Genomic DNA, 22,048 nt, shown 5'->3' with positions numbered 1-22,048 from the left:
AGTGGAAGGGAAAGGAAATGCAGATTCAGAGCAGTCCAGAATTAAGTTCGAGACAAACACAGTGGAGGTGAGTGTAAGGGTCAGATGAGGTGAACATGGTTAGGCATTTGTCTCTCCTTGGGAAGCGCTGCAGAGACAGCATAGCATGGTCGTTACCGTGGCAGGTTCCCAGCAGGGTCTCCCGAATTGCACGCTCCGCTCCGTCACAGACTCTCTGGGTGGACGGACTCAAGCGAGTTACGTACCTTTCCCTGCTTCATTTCCTCATCAGAAAACGAGTACAACCATAGGACCCATTTCACTGGATTCTTCGGAGTTTTAAAGAAGCTTAATATTTGTAAATACCTTAGAACAGTCCCCGACAGAGTAGTATCGTGTAAACGTTTAAGTATTGGCAACTTGATGAGGAAAGTGAGCCCAAGTGTGGATCTCAGCAGGCTGGGAGAAATAAACAGAAGACGAGCACATAAAATGTGTGATTTTCATACCTGCAGAAGGGATGCTATCCAGTGAATGACGGCAGGAAAGAGAAAAGAGAAGAAAACATGGTGGCCTGGTACTGACAACCGTGCAGTGAATTGTCTCAAATCCTAATGGCTTAAAAAAAAAATGTTTTTATGACGCTCCCAGTTTTGTGGGTCTGAATTTGAGAAGGGCTCCTCTGGGAAGTTGTCACTAAGGGTCTGCCGTGGAGGGTGGCCAACTGTCAGCCAAGGCTGCAGGTGTGTGCAAGTTCGGCTGCGTGTCCAGAACAGCTCCCTCCGGTGACGGACAGCTCATGCTCTTGGCCTGGCCAGATGACGGCCGCAGCCCTCCTACGTGGCGGCTGCCTCTCCAGAGTGAGCGCACCGCGAGAACCAGCGTGAAGCCGCGTGGCTAAACGCAAAGGTGTGCGCAAGGGGGTAAAGCAAAGGAACGTAGATGTCACAGATACACACCATGATGTGGAGTTTAAGGTGTAAAACATCAAGGGGCATGAAAGGGGGCAGTGTATACCAACAAAGGGAGTAATAGACAAAGAAGATCGTGATCGTGAATGTGTATGGGCCTGACAGTTAAGCCCCACGCTACCTGAAGCAAGAACTGAGAACTCGGAGAAGCAGGGTAGAGACAGATTGGAGATTTTAATCCACACTGATCATACCGACAGCATAGTGGGGCAAACGCAGGGCAGAGGACGGAGGGTTAGTACCCACAGGCACCAAGAGCTCTCACAAACCACAGAATGAAGTGTGCCTGAGGTAACTGGCCAAAAGCCAGGAATAAGCAGATGAAAAGTCAAAATGACTGACACCGAAAAGATGGTCAGGGGGCCTGGGTGGCTCAGTCAGTTAAGCCTCTCACTCTTGGAATCGGCTCGGGCCACCATCTCACGGTTTCGTGAGTTTGAGCCCCGCATCAGGCTCTGGAGCCTGCTTGGGATTCTCTCTCCCCCTCTCTCTCTGCCCCCTGCCTCACTCACGCTGTCTCGGTCTCTCTCAAATAAATAAAAGAATTTTTTTTTTTTTAATGAAAATAAAAAGGTGGTCAAACTTACTAGAAGTTGGGGCAAAGCAGTTTAAAGTAGTAATGAGTGGTCTCTTAGCATTTGTGGTGTACGTGCCCTTGTTATCAGTAGGATACTATGACGCATTACGGGTGCCAGTGTGATTCAGTTCCAGCTTTTTAAATGCAATGTAAAAATGATGAAAAATACGTGTCAGTGAGTCTTTAGAATCCAGTGAATGGAGGATTCTGGGAACTTGGTCACCACGGCAGCATGGTTTTTAAATCTCTCCATAAAAACAGACCAACTGAATAGATATGAAAACTTAAAAAAAAAAAAACAAAAAAACAGATGGGACCTGAACAGTAGATGAGAAGATTTTCCCATGAACTCCAAAACTCAAACTGATAGGGGGAAAAAAAAAAAAAGTCATCTGAAGACTCCCCATGTTATTAAACATCGTGCTAGAAAAAACAGAGGTGAAGCAGAGGGATTCATGATAATCCCAGAGCCAGAAAACCACAAGCACGAGCACGCGCTGCTGGGCATCTCAAAGAAGACACAGAAGTGAGTTTCCAGCCTCCACTCCTTCCTGCAGCCAAGGGCAAGGGAGTCGACACGGTGGGAAGGTGGTCCAGTGCTATGGTTGTAAGGTCTCAGAACCAGCTGGTCAGAATGTCCTTCCAGATGGCAGCCCCAAACTAAGGAGGGCTGGCGGAGATTGGTTCAAAACTGAGCCAGACAGGAAAGGAAAGAGAAGTTCCAGACAATGAAGAAGAGCAGGGAGGAAGAGCTCAGAAAGCACAGGTCATTTTTAAAAATCATTTTATGAAAATAATAGAAAAGAGAGTCAAAGGCATGGAGCTAGAAGAATTACCCTGGCCCACCACACCCTCATAGATGTACAGGAAAAGTCATTTCGCTTGAAAGTGAGGAACTGAAAATGGTCACAGTCAAATCTCACACGCACAAAACGGGAAGAGCGGGCATTGTATCTTCACAAAAAATGGAAGTGTGCCAGAAAGGGCCATCTGCAAAACCATTGAAAACTGCAATCAGTGTTTCAGAAGAAATTGAGGGAACAGTAGAAGCTGTGAGATAAAAATTGGAAATCGCAATCTAGAAACTTAGAAATGAGTGCTGGAGAATGCAAGATTTGAGGAGACATGACAGAAATCCGGATACAGCCTGACCTGTAAGGAATTTGGGAGTAAATAAACTCAACAGATCACTTATGAGAAACAGAAGATGGAAAGGAGATTTTTTTAATCAAAAAGTGAGGGAAAAGTAAAAAGGATTTGAGAAAAGTGATGGACATAAAAGAAAGGCAAAGAGGGGCCAATATTTATATAATAGGAGTCTCTGAAAGCAACAGAAAATATGAAAATCTATATTCAAGAAGATTTTCCAAAATAAAGCAGACTTGATTACCCTATATGTTATCTAACTAGAATTGAAATAAAGACTTGAAGCAAAAAATAAAATAAAGCAGACTTGAAACTCCTATGACAGAGGCACACACCATAACCGAGAAAATAACCCAGACAAAACAAAACACATCCCAGCAAACTATTGGTCTTTGAAGAAAAAGAAGAATACTGGACACACAGGCAAAAAGTAGTAAGTCACTCAAGGAGGAAAAAAAATGAAATTTTCATCAGACTTTTCAATAGCAGCCCTACACCAGAAAACAATCGGATAACATTTAAGATACCCAAGGAAAGTGTGAGTCAAAGGTTTTTCCGCCTTTGTGACTTTGTGTTTGACAACTTTATTGAGGTATAACTAATAAAAAAAACTGCATGTAGTTAATGTAACAACTTGATGAGTTTGGAATATCAAAGATTTTTGAGGATTTTAGGTTTTTTAAGGATAATAAAGCACCCATGAAAAATAAAAACCACAGAACACGCAAGAACTCAAGAAATATTGTTCCCACAAGCCCTTCCGGAAGGATACAGAGAGGACAAGCTTCAGATCAACCAGAATGATAAGGCACCAGGTACCTTTAGGGACAGGAGTGAAAAGAGGAGTCTAGAATGAGTTGGGGAGTTGGTTCAGAATCCACAGAAAGCACCGTTAGAGCATCTTTCGAAACTCAACAGCTTACCCCCCCAACTCAGCAGTATGTTCATTTCGTGGAATAAGCAAGCCAGAGACCACAGACTGAGGGACGCCAGGCTCAGTGGTTGGTGAGAGAGGGGAGGTGTTGAACTAGAAGTAGTGAGATTTTGCAAAAGTCTGCAAACTGAAGGTAAGACTCCAAAACCCATTTCCCCTGCTTAGCTCCCAGAATGTTGGCGATGGGTTTATCGCTTCCTCCTTCCGTCCCCTCCTTGGAGGATTTCAGTGGATTCTCTGAAGAAATTGAATGGCCCAGAAAAGACTTCCAGATAATGGCAGTTGAGAATCCCAAAGAGACAGCTGGGTTCTTATCAATGGCACATACACACACATACTGCCCAAAAATAAACCAAAAAACTTTCCACTAAGCTTTTTTACTGATTTACATTTAAATATGAACAAATACCCAAGGATCAGCAGATATTTTAGGAAATCCACTAGCAAAAGAAAAAGATCCAAAGGAACAAAAAATTTCCTATTTTCATTGAAGGATAAAGAGGCAGTGCCACGCAGAAGGAACAAAAAGGAATAACTAGAAAAACAGGAAGAGTCCTTTGAAAGTTAAAGATAAGACAAGCATTTAAAAAATGTTTTAGATGAGTTGGGACATAAATTTGAGAAAATCTCTTAAAACTTACTGCAAAAGGATGGATAGAAAATAAAATTTGAGAAATCAATATCCAAAAAACAAAAAAAATCCGGTAAAATAACAGAAAAAAAGAAAAGGAAATTGTACTAAATAATACACTTTCTGTAACCGAAGGGCAAGATTCCTGTGTGCAGAGTCCCGCCAGTTCCCAGCACGGTGGGTGACAGATACCTCCTCCTGGGCACATCACTGTGTGATGTTTCAGGACACCAAGAATATGGAGAACTTTTGTAAACCACCCAGAGATCAAACAGATCACGTCCAAATGATCAGGAACTGAACTGGTGCCATACTTGTTAACGGAAAAATGCAGAGAATGGTTGTCAGGTAAAATGATTTCAAGGGAGAATGTTTGATTCCTCATCAAGTGTTTTATCAATTTTGAGAGGGAAACGAGCATTTTCAGAAAATCAGGATCTTCTAAAAGCGTATCGCCCAGGCCCTGCTTTCTAAGTAAACCACTAAGGAATGAATTCCAGCAAAACGAGGGAGGAGACGAAGACGGAGAAGGCATAGGATCCACAGGAGAGAGAATCCCACACGGGTTGGTTGAGAGACTGAAGCCTGTAGCCGAAAACGGAGCAGGAAAGCAACAGGCTCCAGGAACGACGCTTCAGGTCGGTGAACACGGGGTAGAAGAGTCTGGAAGGCTTCCTTCCTCACGTGGTAAATCGATTCTAGGGTATTTCATAGTCCCTTTGGAGAATCTGGGGATGATTCATGAGTGAGACTTAGAAAATTAACTTTAAAAGACGGAGGACGTCCTTCATTTCAGAGAAATAAAAAGATTACACAGGAAAGATGCAACTATAGTATGCTTCTCGACTCATTGATGATTCCAAGGTCACAATAACTTACACATTAAATGTAAAATGCGACCCCAGACACAAAGAGCAGCAGGTGTAATAGTGCCAAATCCTTCTCTTCCATAGCAGGAAGTCCGCAGAATGTCTCAAAGCAAGAAACTGCAGTATGCTCTTGCTTGGGTTTTGGTTTGGTTTTGTTTTTGCCAGAAATACGGAGATACATTACAGAAGGGGGCAAACAGCTGGAAGGGGTTAAAAGAAATCACTTCTAGGAGGGACGACCTGGGGCAAGAGGGATGCTTCTGCTTGGCTAAGCATTGTGATACTGTTTTCCTTTTTAAACTGTGTACGTGTATTAGTTTGATTTAAACAATTAAAAACATGCATAGGAGAACATGTGGAGAAATTGGACGATGAAAATAAGATCTCAAATCGTAAACGTAAGATGGCAATATTGCTGGACTCTATCACATCAAAATTAAAGATGTTTGTACAGTGAAAGCTTGGTTAATAGGGGCTATTCGGTGGTGACTATCTAGCAAAGGATATTTGCAATGTGCAACACCAATATGGGATCAACCTCTAGAACATGTATGAAACCCCTGCAACTCTCTATGGAAAAGATTAGAAAACTGTTGAAAAACTGACGAACGATCTGAATAAGTAATTCTCAGAAAAGGAACTCCTAATGGTCAACAAGCATGTGAAGAAATGTCCAATCTCATTAGTAACTGGAGAAATTAAAAATTAATCCTTTAAAAATTATCACTTTATACTCACCAGATTGCCAAAAATTACGTAAGGCAACGTCAAGGACGAGAAGAAACAGACGGCTTCGCACACAGCTAGTAGAAGTGTAAACGATCCGGGGCGCCCTGGTGGCTCAGTGGGTGAAGCGACCGACTTCGACTCAGGTCGTGACCTCACGGTGGGCGGGTTCAAGTCCCACGTCGGACCCTGAGCTGTCGGCACAGCTGCTTCGGATTCTGCGTCTCCCTCTCTTCCTCTCCACCACTCACGCCCTGTCTTTCCTCTCTCAAAAAAAAATTTTTAAAAAAAATTTTTTTTTTTTTTTTTTTTTTTGAGTATAAATGATACACCCATTCTGGAGGGCGGTGTGGCATTGTGGAGTGGACGTAGAGCACAGCAGCTGGCAACCTCACGGATTCAGGAGAGCCTTATACGGATCCAGTCGGCAACGCGGTAGAGACGCTTGTTGCTACGGGTGGTAGCAGAAAGATGGATCAAGTGTGGCTGGTGCGCTCACTAGAGCCCCTGTGAAATCTACACTACCAGCACAAAGCACCTAATTTCTCGGGATATGTACATACCCAAGGGCCTGTGTAAACCCAGTTACACCGGGTGCCAGATCCCATGGGGAAGGAGGGGAGTAGAACAGCCAGGATGAAGGGAAAAAACAAGAAGGCAAAATAAAACCAGAGTGAGGCCTCCCCCAAGCTCTCTGATAATATTTCACGGACTAAATATTAACAAGGTTTGTGCACTTAACGTTCCTCCCCGCAAAGTAAAATTTACTCTATGTTTCTTAAAAGAAGAAGGAATGTCCATAATTATATCTAAGTAAAAGTGTTTAAAGGGAAAGGAAGAGCCTTTTTTGAAAATTGGTTTTAAAAGGAAGGTTTGTAAGAGGTGAAGACTTGTTGTTATCAGTGGTAAAATTTTCATAGCAACAGGGAGGTTTTAAGCTTTTACCGGGGTTCGTAAATGGTTCAACTGTGTCCTCACAGCTTCTGCCAAAGACATTTTACCTTCTCCAGTGAGGAGCTTGAAGTCTACAACAGGGACAAAACTGGAGTAGAAAAGAGCCCTTCTTTCTGTCCACCGCTTTCAAAGTCAAGTTTATAGTTAATTCTCCCTTTACTCCAAACTGTTACATAGTCTAAAACTCTAATTTGAGCCCATGCTTTAGATTTAATGCCCCTTTTCCTAGACCATTTTTCATCTTTCCTTCCTCCTCGAACTACCCTTTGGGGAAGTATTAGAAATCAAATACTGACCAGGACACAAGAAAAGAGATCTTAGAAAGGTCAGAAGCCAAGCAGGCTGGATCCTAGGGGTGGATTCGTGTGTCTTTCCGCGACTGGTCCTCTCACCCCCACCAAAACCAAAGCCGGAATCCTGCTGTGTGATGCCTAGAGTCAGTGCCGTCAGAATCGTGATGTTTGATTATGTTCTGCTTTATACTGTCCTTAGTTGAGATCAGTGAAACATGGGCCCCTTACTCTTTGTAGTAACTCCCATCCCTTCCCAATTTAATCAGCACCTACCAGTTGGGTCGCTGGTCAGTTAAATAGTGCTCTGCTAAAGCACTGTTTCTCGTTCCTAGCATATGCAGTTAAAATACTGGCATCCTGAGTGGATCTCTGAAAAAATTACAATGTGTTTTGTTAGCAATTTCTTGGGTATTGTGAAGAATTACTATGACATTTGTCATGGCCACAGTACTATTGCTGATATTTCCGAGCTGTCTGTTATCCCTTAGAAGAAGAAAGAATGAAGTTCCCCACCTTAAGCTGCTTATCAGTTTTTCTCTCGTGATAAAAGCCTCCAGAGCAAATCAGGAAACCAACTTGGCATCTTTTGTATTTTAACGTATTTTAAACACTTGAAGATACTAAAAAATTTATTCTGGACAGTTCCCCAAAGAATAAAAAATTAAAGGGATGCCTGAGTGGCTCAGTCGGTTGAGCATCTGACTCTTGGTTTCAGCTCAGGTCATGATTCCAGGGTCGTGGGATCGAGCCCCATGTCATGCTCCGTGCTGAGTGTGGAGCCTGCTTGGGATTCTCTCTCTGTCTCTCTCTCTCTCTCTCTCTCTCTCTCTTCCTCTCCCTCTCTCCCTCCCTGCACCCTCTCCCTGCGCCCCCTCCTCTGCCTCCCTGTTCGCACATGCTCTCTCTAAAATTAAAATAATAGGGGCGCCTGGGTGGCTCAGTCGGTTAAGCGTCCGACTTCGGCTCAGGTCATGATCTCGTGGTCCGTGAGTTCAAGCCCCGCGTTGGGCTCTGTGCTGACAGCTCAGAGCCTGGAGCCTGTTTCAGATTCTGTGTCTCCCTCTCTTTCTGACCCTCCCCCGTTCATGCTCTGTCTCTCTCTGTCTCAAAAATAAATAAACGTTAAAAAAAAATTTTTTTTTTAATTAAAATAATAAAATACAAAGCAAAAACTTAAGAGTAAAAATTGGTATACAGGAGAAACATTGAGCAAGGTTTTATATGATACTCACAAATTAGGTGCTTGTATTTTTATCACAGGCATTGAGGCCCCTGGTCTTGACCTAACTATGTGTCACGTGGTTTGGGGGTTTTTTAAGGAGCGTATTCTACATGTTTTGGAATGATCAGACCTTGCGAGATGACAGAATCAGACACGTCAGCTTGAATTTTAACTCTGCCATTAACTGTATATCCATGAGTAACTGATGATTTTCTCTGAGTCTCAAGGAAATATTATCCGTCTTTACGGGGGTATTATCTTCATTAAATGAGATGAGGTATATGAATTATTGGCACAATGTCTGTTGGTGGGGACTCAGTCCACACGGGATCAATTTTAGAGTTAATACAGAGGTAGTCTGTGTTCTACTTGGAATCGCGTCAGACCCCAGTGCTGCTTTGAAGCCTTTGTGGTGTATAAATCACATATTGAGAAGAGCAGAACTTATTTTTAACTTAAATTTTAAAGCTTTGAATGGTCCCTTTAGTTTTTTAATAAGATACGTTAGTTTCATAAAGACTACTTTATAAACAGGATTGCATTGGCATTTGCATATTATTGGAATATAGAATAAAGTTCTTACTAGTTTAAATTAGTCACAAATATAAAAAAGAAATAGTCAAATTTGTTTTCAAAAATAAATATGTTCTAAATGCTTACTCTACTCCAGCCCTGTTTGAAAGGCTTTATGTTCACGTGTTCACGCCATGAAGTAGATACCATTATTGAACCTATTTTATAGAATGAGGAGAGCAAGACACAGAGGAGTTAAATAGTTTATTAATTACTCCAGAGAGGTAATTTGAAGAGGAGAGGCATGTTCCAGATCGCTGAAGTCTATGTTGACTTACCGCCAGATAGAACAGATAAGACTTGGAGAACTTTACTGGATTTGCCATAAGAAGTTTCCGGCTGCCATCTTTCTCTCTCTGGAATAGTGTGTGTGTGTGTGTATTTGTCTACTGAAGGGTAGGTAATACCACCTGCTTCCATAGGAGGAAACAGATTTGTTAAGCATATTGTTGGTTCTTGGTCCCAGAAAGTAAAATACTTGTTTTGTAGCAGGGACGAGAATTTTCAGTTACTCTGTTCTTCCAAAGAAGGTATAAAAGCATATGAAATTTCTGTTTTTGTAAAGGTATGAATATGTGACATTTCACTTAACTCTTTGCTGGAGGATAATTTGAAGAATTTGTAAAAATCCTGACTCAAACTTTGTGAGCAAAAAGAAAAAAAAAAGCCACAGTTTTTAGGTTTTCAAATGTCATTCAAGAACGATTATTTAACTTCTCATATTATTTTTAGCATCACCTAGCTCAGTATTGCCTAATAAAAATATTTGAAAAGCGTAAATTACAGAACGATATGGGAAATGAAAATGATTCATCCCACTTATATTTAGAATATTTTCTAGGAGCTCGTGTGGGGCCCAGGGAGTCACATTATGGAAATCCTTTAAGTAATTGGTGTTCTTAATAATTGGTATATATATATTTTTTTATCAATTTGTTTTGCAGCGCAAGACTCATCAGTTTTTTGTCAAATCTTTTACGACGCCTACCAGATGTCACCAGTGCACCTCTCTGATGGTGGGTCTGATAAGACAGGGCTGTTCCTGTGAAGGTAAGAACAAACCAATTGACTTTAGAGTCCTAACATTGACTCCCTAAATTGTAATCGAATAACTTTATTCCCCTTAAAAGGTATATAAATATAACAGGAATACAGGTAATAAACTGAGCACCTTGGAGAAACTAGATAGACAGCCCCTAGGAACCTCTTCCAGGGGAGATCTATTTAAATGTGTCTCATTCATCTTTGTTTCATTATTTGGATGAATTTGAGGTCCTGGAGCGTGAGAGAAGACGTGACAGTTTCCTTGAATCTGTTCATTTAATTGTGACCTTGTTTTAATTTTCCTGACAAGAGAACTCATTCTTAAAAAGTACGCAGTTCGGTATACTGCGTATTTTCAGAAATACTAAATGTGTGCCAGTTTGGCTCAAAAGATACTTCTTCCCAGTATTTGTAGCAGCAGTCTTCCCCACCACTCATTGATTCATTTATCCATCCATCACATGTTCATGGGATACCTGTTGGACACTTGTAGGCACTGGGGATGTAGTCGTGGGCAGAAGAAAAGACAGAGCCTGCCCTCGGGGAGCTCACATTCTGAGAAATGAACGATCAGGGGTCATTGAAACCGAAAACAAAGTGTATTTGTCTGGACACCACTTTATTTTCCCCAAGACTTCTAAGATGAAAATGATTTAAATGTATTGGGACACATTATATTTGTTTGGGAATAGTGCAGGAAAGTACCTTCTTTAACCAAATGAGATTTCTCACTTTAATGGTGCCTTCTATCTCATTTACTGGTGTATCTTATGAAAAAGATAAGAAAATAGTTGCTAATTTTAATTCTAGTATTAGTTTCCATGTCTTAGCCCTTAGGGCTGGAAGGTACTTTGAAGGGAAGGTCATCAGTCCACATGAGATGCAGGTGTTCCCCTTGTAGAATGTGCTTGGACATGGTCTGTATCTGGTTACTTTGGATAGTGGGGAATTCAGAGCATCTTAAGGCAGCACATTCTATGTGTGGGTAGCTCAGAAGATCCAGACCGTATCATCTCAGCTGGTCTTTGAGATGCATCGGTTTAAAGCCAAAGAAAATGGTCTGGGCTAAAAAGTAGATTTGAGAGTTAGCACAAAGTGATGAATGGAAATGGAGTTTTCCAGGAAAAAAAGCACAGTTTGAAAAGGGAACAGGTATGAGGACAGAACCTTAGGAAACAGAGTTCAGGGGAGGTCAAAGGCAAAGATAGCAAAGCCGTCTGAGAAAGGAATAGCCCATGTCCTTGACCAGGAAGGTGTGATGGATGCCAAAGGAGGGAATCTGTGCAGCTGTTAAGCCTTGTCTCATTTTGGATTTAGCCAACATTTCAAAATGTCATTTCAAAATCTGTCGGAGAGAATCCCAGACAGCTACTTGGCTTTAGGTGCCTTACCATTTCTTAGGCACCAGTCATTTGCAATAACATAGAAGGGAGTTTTGAGACCTCCCCAGACTCCCTTCTAGAGTCTCAGGTCAGGAAACTGTGCCTGTCTTCCCCGCAGACCCCTAGAACTCTGCCCTGTGCACTGTGGGGACACGTTAAGTTAGACCCTGCCCAGGCTTTCGTAAATGTGGTGACAGCCTCCGAAGAGTCCTGTCATTTTCGTTTCTTCCTGGTTGACTGAAGTTAGTTCCTGTAAAGGACAGTTATTTTATTGTTTCCGCTGCTGTTGGGAGGTGAGATTTTTGCCCGTTAGTAAAACCAATTATAACTTGTTTGACGCTCCACTTAACAAGTGAAGGAGACGTCTTATGGAAATGTGGTGGTGTTGCCAGTCTGCCAGTTCATCTGCTTCTTAGGGGGTTCGTAATGCTCATCGGCGGTATAATCTGTTTTCCCGTGTGCGTGTGCTCCCATGATGCTGTCTCTCCGTCTCTGCTCTGACTCTTCCCCGAATATTCTCCAGAACCCACCCTCACAGTAGGAGTTGTCTAAATACGTATTCTTAGTTTGTAGACCCCTCCAACGAGCTTGTTTCTTTTAAATATTTTACCTTTTAATCCTCACCCAACCAAGTCTCAGTGAAAATTATGCATTCATTTTTTGTCTACCTTATTTCTTCGAGTCTCGGGTTTATCACGGGAGTATCAGATAGAGGTGTCACGGTGGTGTTGGTAGTTGCGGTTGGCCGGCCCTGAGCCCTACTGCCTGGGTTTGAATTCAGCAGTGCCACTTACGAGTCCTGTGACCCAGGGCAAGTCACTCGTAGATTGTTACAGAAAAATTAAATGCACCCAATAAAGTTAACCATTATTATGATCTTAGCGCTGGTTTATGTGGCTATGATATTACCAACTCCTGAATCTTACACTTAATTGGTGCCTTTTTAAATCATCGAACAATTTCATTTTCAAAAAGAGGGACTGGTAAAGTTTGCAGGTATTTTAGAGATGCCACGTAATTTCATGTCCATCAGTGGCCCTTGCAAGAGAAATTTCAAGGCAGATAGCAAGTTGGAGTGAGATAAAGAGTAAGAGAGCACTCCAGAAACTACTTTTTGGAATTAGAAGTTTAAATCAACTGTTGTATTCACAAGCTTAGATGTTTTTTTCTGTGTGTTTGTTTCTCTTGATTAACACAGAACAGTAATACGTACAAATATTTACTATTTCTCATTGAAATTCTTATTGGTAAGAAACTGAATCCACTCCTCAAAAGGCAGAGCAGTTACTTAAAGCCACAGATAAGCACTGACCTAATGTGGCAACTTGCATGTGATGAGTGCTCAGTGTATTTTCTTCTTGTAAAAAGTGAATTTCTATTGAATATTGTGGGTTTTTTCCCCCTCTTTCAAAAGTGTGTGGATTCTCGTGTCATATAACTTGTGTAAACAAAGCTCCAACTGTGTGTCCGGTGCCTCCTGAGCAGACAAAAGGTCCTCTGGGGATAGATCCACAGAAGGGAATAGGAACAGCATATGAAGGTCATGTCAGGGTAAGTATGATCAGGTTGGATTTAGATTAATCTCTTGAAGTTGATTAATGACTGGAAAACTAACTCCAGTTGCCTGACAGACCTACCCCTTGACAGGAAATTGGGCAAACAAAATTCATGTAATAATTTTATTTCATCCGGTGTGATTTGAAAACAAAAACCTGGCCTTCGCTTGGAAATAAATTCCAGAATGTCTTAGAATTTTCTGTACTGCTCCTGAGTTGTAACGAAATCTCCATAAAGGAGTCTTCAACACTTGGTCTTGCTGGAGATAATAGCATATGTTATGAAGGGTGAGCTATTAACAGGATGTATTCTTACTCGTAATCATGAACAACGTTTTTAAGTGTCAGCTGCATTTGATCTTACACCCAAATTTGACTTTTATGCTCTTTAGAAATGCATGAATTTTTTTTAAGATTGTGTTTTTAAGTAACCTCTACACCCAGTGTGGGGTTGGAATTCACAACCCTGAGATCAAGAGTCACATCCTCGGGGCGCCTGGGTGGCGCAGTCGGTTAAGCGTCCGACTTCAGCCAGGTCACGATCTCGCGGTCCGTGAGTTCGAGCCCCGCGTCAGGCTCTGGGCTGATGGCTCGGAGCCTGGAGCCTGTTTCTGATTCTGTGTCTCCCTCTCTCTCTGCCCCTCCCCCGTTCATGCTCTGTCTCTCTCTGTCCCAAAAATAAATAAAAAACGTTGAAAAAAAAAATTTTTAAAAAAAAAAAAAAAAAAAAAAAAAAAAAAAAAAAAAAAAAGAGTCACATCCTCTACCGACTGAACCAGCGAGGCGCCCCCCCCCAACATGAATGTTATTTTAATGAATTACGAGTGAAAGTTAAAATGGTACCATTAAAAATGTTTTCAGAATCAAAAGTCATTCAGTATTTGAGGAATGCTTTCTTATGTTTTTCTCAAGTTATTAATGGTATATGTGTTCATCTGCACTTCACCAACCAGTGGCGACTTTGAACACACAGACATTATCTCTAGGCTTTCATCCTGCAGTTATGTAGGTAATTAAAGGGCTATGATTGACGTTTTAGTTTGAAATGTTTTTGTCTGTCTGTCTATCTAAGATCCCTAAGCCAGCAGGAGTGAAGAAAGGATGGCAAAGAGCATTGGCTGTGGTTTGTGACTTTAAGCTCTTCCTGTACGATGTTGCTGAAGGAAAAGCGTCCCAGCCCAGTGTTGTGGTCAGTCAGGTGATTGACATGAGGTGAGCTTTTGAAAGTGAAGATATTTGTATCTTTTGCAACGGAAGAATAAGAAAGTATCTGACTGTTCATCTAATTATATTGCCATATTTTTATCTAATTGTAATTTCATGTTAATATTCTAATTTACTGATATTGCTAGAGTAATGTAATTAGAAATAGGAAGCAAAGTATAGTTATAGGACGGGTTGATTGATGTATGTGTGTTGAGTGAGCTGGGGATAGGGCATCAGGGAAAAGAACCGAATGTTTGAATCCAAAAGCCCAGCATAAAGATGGCTTGGGTAACGAAGGGCTAACACTTAGTGTTTCAGTCACTGCCTGAAGGCGCGGAGCATGATTCCAACGTGAGGAAAGGGAGTAGAAATGTCAAAATCAGACAGGCTTCCAGACTGTGTAATGAGCTGGTAAACATTTGAATGAGTATACCTCTTGAATGTTTCCGGTCTCTTCTTCATGGTTTTCCCCTGCCCCGTGGAGCGCTCTCCTTTGCCTCTTCTTCTAGCTCCCAGGCTCCCCTCGAGTGACTTAGTACCCCCAAAGCACCTCCGCGCTGATGACTCCCACAGGGGCCTCCGCCCAGCTCTTTCTCCAGTGTTCAGAACAGTTTCCGGCTCTGGCACACACTGGCGTTTCATATAAGCACCTCAGCCACGCTGTCTTCCCCCCAGATAAGGAATATGAAGAGGTGGCCAGGAAAGTCCCACAGAGACTGCCAAGGGACTAGGTGCAGGAAGGATAAGGAGAAGAGTCAAAGACAAGACTAGAGCCCCAAGTCTTTAAGACCAAGAGGAGGATGATACCAGGAACCCAGTTGAGGAAATCACGAGGAATAGATTATTGTGGAGGAATTCTGTCTCAGGCATCGACAGAACAGTGAGATGTCAGATAAGCTGTGTTGTGGGCACTTGAGATGTATTGCGGGAGGCAAGAGGGTCCAGTGTTCTGGAGACTCTGGAGACCTTCCCGGGTTCAGGTCCTCCTTCCCCATGTACACGTTCTGACCTGGCAACTGTAGCCAGCAGTCGTTCCTAGCTCTTGTATAATTACCCCTGTTAAGTTACTCCTGACAAGTTACTTCGGGCAGTATCCATTACAATGACGGAAAAGCCAAATGGTTTTAAAAATTCAATTTGGACATTTTGTGCGAGTAGCTTTTGAGGATTGCTTCGTGTGTGTTCTATGGATATACCTACCGAACACCACACACATACCCACATATGCTGACTTTTAATGTTTTACTTTTCCTTCAGGGATGAAGAATTTTCTGTGAGTTCAGTCTTGGCCTCTGATGTAATTCATGCAAGTCGGAAAGATATACCCTGTATATTTAGAGTAAGTATGCGTGCTGTAATTTGGTCACTGAATTACGTGTTCTTAGTGAATATATATCTCGTCCATCCGTATAGATCATAAGCCTAACTAGGAATAGGACCCAGTTCCTTAATGTGTTTCATATCCCCCAGTGCTTGAACGTATAGACAATTAGTGCTAAGTAAATATTTCATTAGTAAAAGACCTGAGGAAAGCCTGAATATTTGGCTTCTAAAATAGGTTTCATCTTGGGCGATATTTTTGAGCCACAATTCAATTTTCAAATAAATACGCAACATGGAAAATCGAACAAGTGTGAGGTTTCTCAAGTTTTTGAAAAACAGAGGTTTCTTTTAAAATCTCATTTAAAAAACTAATGTTTTATTTCTATTGCTTTGTAATTAACTACTCCAAAACTTAGTGGCTTAAGCCAGTAATGATTTATTTTTTACCATTCTCTCTGTCAGCTATACGATTTGAGTGGTGTCAGCTCAGATTACTCACATGAGCTCATCTGGGGCTGGAATATCCAAAATGACCTTGCCCCCATACCTGGGGCCTTGCTGCTGGCTGTTTGCTGGGCGATCTCTGAGAACTTTCTCCATGCGGTCGGTCTCTCATTCGGTCACTGGCTGAGCTCTACATGGCTGGCCTCCAAGAGGACAAAAGAAGCTTCCAGAACTTTTGAGGACCAGGCCTAAGACAGGCATAATAACTCTTGTGCGTTTTGTCAGAGTACGTCATGAGGCCAGCCTGGATTTAAGGGGAGGGACAATAGATGGCACAGCTTGATGAGAAGAATGCAATTCCATAGGAAGAATTGTTGGGAACCATCTCTGGAGGCTGCCTGCTCTCCCACAGGGCCATCTTGAATTGGCGGATTAAGACAATAGAGGTTTAGGGGTGCCTGGGTGGCTCAGTTGGTTAAGCGTCCAGCTCTTGGTTTCAGCTCAGGTCATGATCTGATGGTGAGATCGAGCTCCACGTCGGGCTCTGCACTTAACAGTGTGGAGCCTACTTGGGATTCTGTCTCTCTCTGTCTCTCTCTCTGCTTCTCCCCAGCTCATGCTCCCTCACAAAATAAGTAAATAAACATAAAAAAAAAAAAAAAAGACTACTGCCCTAACGTTATGCCCACTACTTAGTGTTTGTCTATGAATATGGTATCTAAGGACGGTCACCACGGGAGCCTAGGGAGGCCCAGTTGCCTGTAGCTGGTTCACACAGTTGGACTTTACTGTCACTGCTGCTTGAATCACATGTATGTGAAATTCAAATCTGCTCTGATTATAAGTGCTGTTTGTACAATGCTAAATCTTCATTTAAATACGAACACAAGTGATCTGATCTTCCCTAAGATTCTGTGTGTTATGAAGTGGCAAAGAACGTTAAGTTTATTTCTGAACATTGCTGACTTTTAAAAAGAAGTTGAGAACCAGTATGGTGGGTAGTGTGCGTGAGCGTGGACGCGGGACCCGGTCTGGCGGGGCGTCCGTGGGGACGGTACATCCCTGCATCACAGTTCCCTCAGATGTACGCTCAGGATCCAGTAGGGTACCTGCCTCAGTGCTCATGTAGGGCTTTGAGCAGTGCTCACGCTTAACCCAGTAAATGTCAGGTGCTGTTGATCTAGGAATATGGGTGATGCATTTCTTAGTGGTGGCACTCAGCACGCCATAGCAAAGAAAATAAAAATAGTTATTAACATTTAAAATGGTACCTGCTGTAACTAAGTAAATGATAGATACATAGATACATAGATAGATAGAGAAAGGTATCTGCTACCTTTGCTTTGTCATGAATCTTAATGCTAAGACTAGTTGTTATTCTGATTAGGAAAAGCTGAACTCTGGAAGGGATCATTTGGTGAGTGTTCACCTTGTTGGCCAGAGCTAAACAAAGTAGCATCGGCACGAAACCTGCTCGAAGCGTGTCTGTTTTCTAACACAGGCTGATTAAACTGTCCTAGGTCACAGCCTCCCAGCTCTCGGCGTCAGACAGCAGGTGTTCGGTCCTGATGCTCGCGGAGAGCGAGAGCGAGAGGAACAGGTGGGTGGGCGTGCTCAGCGAGCTGCACAAGATTTTGAAGAAAAACAAGTTCCGAGACCGCTCAGTCTACGTCCCCAAGGAGGCTTATGACAGCACTCTGCCGCTCATTAAAACCACCCAGGCGGCTGCGATCATAGGTATGGACTGGCGCCGTGGACCGTGTTAGCATAGCTGTTGAGCAGCCTATCCCGGGAGCAGGGCTGGCTTGCATCCAGGGATCCCCCGCGTCCAGCATGGCAGGCGCCGTGCCCCACACGCGCAGTGAATGTCTGCTGAGAAAGTACACGAGGAGAAGTGCTTTCCGAGTGCGTTTTCTTCTGGAAGAAACAGTGCTAAAGATGAACCTGTGAACGATCTGTTTCCTGCTGTGCGACTTAGAACCAACTTTTAACTGCTTAAAGCATAAGTTTCCTGGGTAGGATGCAGCTTCTGATGACCTCGCAGAAGTTAGGAGGTTTCGGTAACGTGGGGCCCGTGACAGGATGCCCTGCATAGCAAATGCCCTCAAGAGAGAGCAGTTTCTGGGTCTGGAGGTTTAAATTTCTGTCATGTTATTGGCACACATCCAACTCTTTTGTTACTTCCTAGTAAATAGTGAAAAGTTAATGAGTAGGGTCCAAATGCCTTCTGCAGTTTCTCCCTCCCAAAACAAGAAGTGGACCCGGGGCACTAGCAAACTAGATGTTTTCTCTTTTTGTCACCCTCTATTGAATAAACGTTTACTTCTTTTTATAAGTATTGATACACTTTCTAATGATCTGTTAAAAAAGACATGAGGTAATATTTACTGCTGTCATCTGAAAGGAAACTTAACAGTACAAATTTTTATTCCTATTTTTAAGTTCCTTATTTGAGTGTTTTTGCACCACATTTATTATCCATTTTGTTGTATTAGTTGTACACAGCTTTGCCTGTTAACAGTGTTTCGTACTCGTGTCTTCTGTAGACCATGAAAGGATCGCGTTGGGAAATGAAGAAGGGTTATTTGTCGTACACGTCACGAAAGATGGTAAGAGAAAACTTAATCATTGCGGAGTAACTTTCAACCCTATGTCGTTAGAAAAATTCTGATTTCTAGGAAGAGCAGGATTTGGTCTGATTTATTCTGTAATTGAAATTTTCCAGACCTAATTTGATATGTTGATAAATCAAAAGATAATTTTTGAACTTCTTTAATCCTCCCGAGTTCTTAAACTTTCAAGTGTGTGTTGTGTTTCTTGTGTCACTGATTCAGCACCAGTGCTCCACAAACAGCCTGCACGTCTCAGGACGGGACGTGAACGATACAGCCGGACTTTCTCATTGCTCTGTTAGTGTTAGAAGTAGCCGTCATTCAAGTGTGTGTTCACTGTTGGGGGATTTTCTCCCGCATTTAATACAAAAGAGTTTTTTTTTCCAGGGCCAAATTAAATACCGAGGGAAATAAAAAGGAACCAATTTATCAGTGTCCTATCTTTATATCAAGTGCGATCGTGGGAAGACAATGCATTTAAACTGCATTTGCGGCCCCTAGAATACGTTCAGTGAAATAAGTCTTCCCTCAGTTTCTAAAACAGGAGCGCCATGGCGAAGTTCCTGAGAATTTAGTGCCAGTAAAAAGGTTTTTCCTGGAGATGTGGCACGCTTTATCACACAGGGACCCTTTGCCTTACCTCACTGTGGGCGTGTGCCGTCCCCTTGTAATGGGTAGAATTATCTCCCTCTTTCTCCACATGATTCTGGTCTCTTACTCTTCTGTGTGTGTGTGTGTGTGTGTGCGTGTGCGTGTGCGTGTGCGTGTGTGTGTGTCTGTCCGTGTCTTCATTGTAAGTTGAGCTATCCTTTTGAGTGTAATTGGGATAGAAGTAATCACTAAAGCGTCATTCTGCATTTGATTTATTACTGTTCTTTGCACAGAAATTATCAGAGTCGGTGACAATAAGAAGATCCATCAGATTGAACTCATTCCAAATGATCAGCTTGTTGCTGTGATCTCAGGACGAAATCGTCACGTGCGCCTTTTTCCCATGTCAGCTTTGGATGGACGAGAGACCGATTTTTACAAGCTGGCAGAGACGAAGGGGTGTCAAACCATAACTTCTGGCAAGGTGTGCCACGGAGCTCTCACGTGCCTGTGCGTGGCTATGAAAAGGCAGGTCCTCTGTTACGAACTATTTCAGAGCAAGACCCGTCACCGAAAATTTAAGGAAATCCAAGTCCCGTGTAACGTGCAGTGGATGGCGGTCTTCAGCGAACAGCTGTGCGTGGGATTCCAGTCGGGATTCCTGAGATACCCCTTGAATGGAGAAGGGGGTCCATACAGCATGCTCCACTCAAATGACCACACGCTGTCCTTTATCACACATCAGCCGATGGACGCCATCTGTGCAGTTGAGATCTCCAGTAAGGAGTACCTGCTGTGTTTTAACAGCATCGGGATATACACGGACTGCCAGGGCCGGAGATCCAGACAGCAGGAGCTCATGTGGCCAGCAAATCCCTCCTCCTGCTGTAAGAGTCTCTTGCTTTTGGCCGTTTGCCCTCTGTGTCTCTTTCCTTTTCCTTCGGCCTCGTTTCCTAAATATATTCACTGTAAATACCGGCTTGTTTTTCTAAGTCCTCCTTAAGGTTTTGCCTAAGTACTAATTGTGTCGTTTGTGCAAAGTGACTCTCCGTCGTTAGCTAGACCTAGGCCAGCAGGGCTGACCTTAACTTGTCCGGAGTTGAAGCTGATCTTTCTGTGGAATATTTCACTTAGCTGGCTTTTTAACCCATGTGGTGCTTAGAGGTTAGAAGTACCTCTAAGCAGTTATCTTCACGGTCCCCCCAAACACAGTGTTTGTGAGCATTAACAGCTCCTAAGACTTACTCTGGAGAAGCAGTTACTAAGTGAATTATTTAAGCGCTGATGTAAAGGCATAATGCAGCATCTGTAAGAAGTGTTTCTCCGTTTTATAGTTTTGTCTAAATACACAGATATTTAAGATTGCCTGGTGCACTCTTTCAAGAACTCTGAGGACATCAGTGAATTAGTGAATGCCGTCACGTGCCATTTCAGCGGCCAAGGGCAGTGCCCTCACGGAGCACAGAGTGGGGTAGGCAGGACCCCTGCGGCGAGACACGGCAGCGGGTTGTGGTCGCCCTGTGGCGGATGCGTGGGGTTCCCCAGTCGCACGCGCAGGGGTACCTGACCCCCGATGCTTTGTCCTCAGTGGACGACACTTGAGCGTGTGTGAATGCTGAACCAGGGAACCGGGGAAAGCTCGAGTGTGCGGCGAATCCAGGAAATAGAGCGAGATCCCCACGGAGGCCAGACAGGGTGGATCTCAGAACACGGGGTGGGGGGAGCACTGGGGTCAGGAGGCGTGAAACCTCTTCCGCTGGCCCCCATGAGGAGGGATGGTGGATGGAGACCGTCAAGCCTAGAGGTTCAGTGGGAGAAGAGTTAGGAGGCTGGTGTGCTTGTTACAGAAGAGTGAGAGAATCTAGAAAAAAAAGAGAAAAAAATCCTTCTAATCCTACCCACCCAGCCCTATCTATTCTTAAAGTCTTGTTTTTTTCTACACTATGTACTTGTACCTGTGGTGTCGTATGCAGAATAAAGGCTGTCTCGTAACCTAGTCGGGTAACGAGACAAAGTATTACTTCCGTGCGGAGTCAGAGTGAGAGTATCCGGGTCGTATGGGTAGTGTGGGCGGTAATTCGATTCGTGACCCCATCTTAGGTAGATCATCTCATCCCTCTGCTCGTGTCACTGTCGATGCTGTTTCGCTGTCAGTAGCTTAACTGGTTTAGGAATCAGGTACTTAAAACGTGACGTGAGGACGTCCCTTCGTAGAATTAGCATTGGACGAGGGAGCGTTTCGCCCTCGGCATAAGACGAATGAATCCTCATGTCCTGTAGCTGCCGTCTCATCCGACCCGTAGCGTCTCCACTGTTCGTTTATGATTTATATCCTGTTCCCAAATGATTGGATGCGGCTACTGCATGACACAGTAGGATTTGGGTGGGATTCCGTTCTACAGTTATGTAGCACAGACCTTTCAGAATGTTTTGTGTTGAAGAGTTAGATAGAGAAGTGCGGGGCGCCTGGGTAGCTCAGTGGGTGAAGCGTCCCGCTCTTAGTGTCAGCTCAGATCGTGATCTCAGAGTCGTGAGATCGAGCCCCTCATGAGAGGCTGCCCTGAGCACAGAGCCTGCTGAAGATTCTCTCCCTCTCTTGCTGCCCTTCCAGGCTTGCTTGCACGTGCATTCGTGCTCGTGCGCTCTCTCTCTCTCTCTCTCTCTCTCTCTCTCTCTCTCTCTCTCTCTCTCTCTTTGGAGAATCCCCATCATATGTGGACATTTAGTCCCACTTCAGGTTCATAAAGTAGCTGTGTTAATATTTTCTTAGTATAATTAGTCACTAATGGCTTTAAAAAGTCAAAAGTCTCTGGAGAGAGAGAGAGAGCGAGAGCAAGAGAGAAGTAATTAGCCACTGTCCCTCCTTCCCTTCTCGCAGGCTACAATGCACCGTATCTCTCCGTGTACAGTGAAAACGCAGTTGACATCTTCGATGTGAACTCCATGGAATGGATTCAGACTCTCCCACTCAAAAAGGTAATTTAACGCCAAAAATGGGCTAGCAAACTAATGAGT

General features: G+C 43.2%; 1 protein-coding gene across 16 annotated transcripts in view; it reads left to right on the top strand.

Annotated features, from left to right (window-relative positions):
* Nucleotides 1–22,048, top strand: part of CDC42BPA (CDC42 binding protein kinase alpha) — a 316,161-nt gene that overhangs the window by 273,210 nt on the left and 20,903 nt on the right. For all 16 annotated transcript variants that reach the window (XM_058700194.1, XM_058700191.1, XM_058700193.1 and 13 more), the window contains 8 exons: nt 9,820–9,925; nt 12,716–12,852; nt 13,930–14,069; nt 15,321–15,402; nt 17,351–17,567; nt 18,377–18,439; nt 19,327–19,920; nt 21,912–22,009. In XM_058700194.1, coding sequence (XP_058556177.1) covers nt 9,820–9,925; nt 12,716–12,852; nt 13,930–14,069; nt 15,321–15,402; nt 17,351–17,567; nt 18,377–18,439; nt 19,327–19,920; nt 21,912–22,009 — 1,437 coding nt within the window. The remainder of the gene's footprint in view (nt 1–9,819; nt 9,926–12,715; nt 12,853–13,929; nt 14,070–15,320; nt 15,403–17,350; nt 17,568–18,376; nt 18,440–19,326; nt 19,921–21,911; nt 22,010–22,048) is intronic.

The sequence above is a fragment of the Neofelis nebulosa genome, chromosome 15 (genome assembly GCF_028018385.1).
Source record: "Neofelis nebulosa isolate mNeoNeb1 chromosome 15, mNeoNeb1.pri, whole genome shotgun sequence".
NCBI lineage: Eukaryota > Metazoa > Chordata > Mammalia > Carnivora > Felidae > Neofelis > Neofelis nebulosa.
The sequence above is the reverse complement of the archived record's forward strand: the minus strand, read 5'-3'. Positions and strand labels throughout refer to the sequence as shown.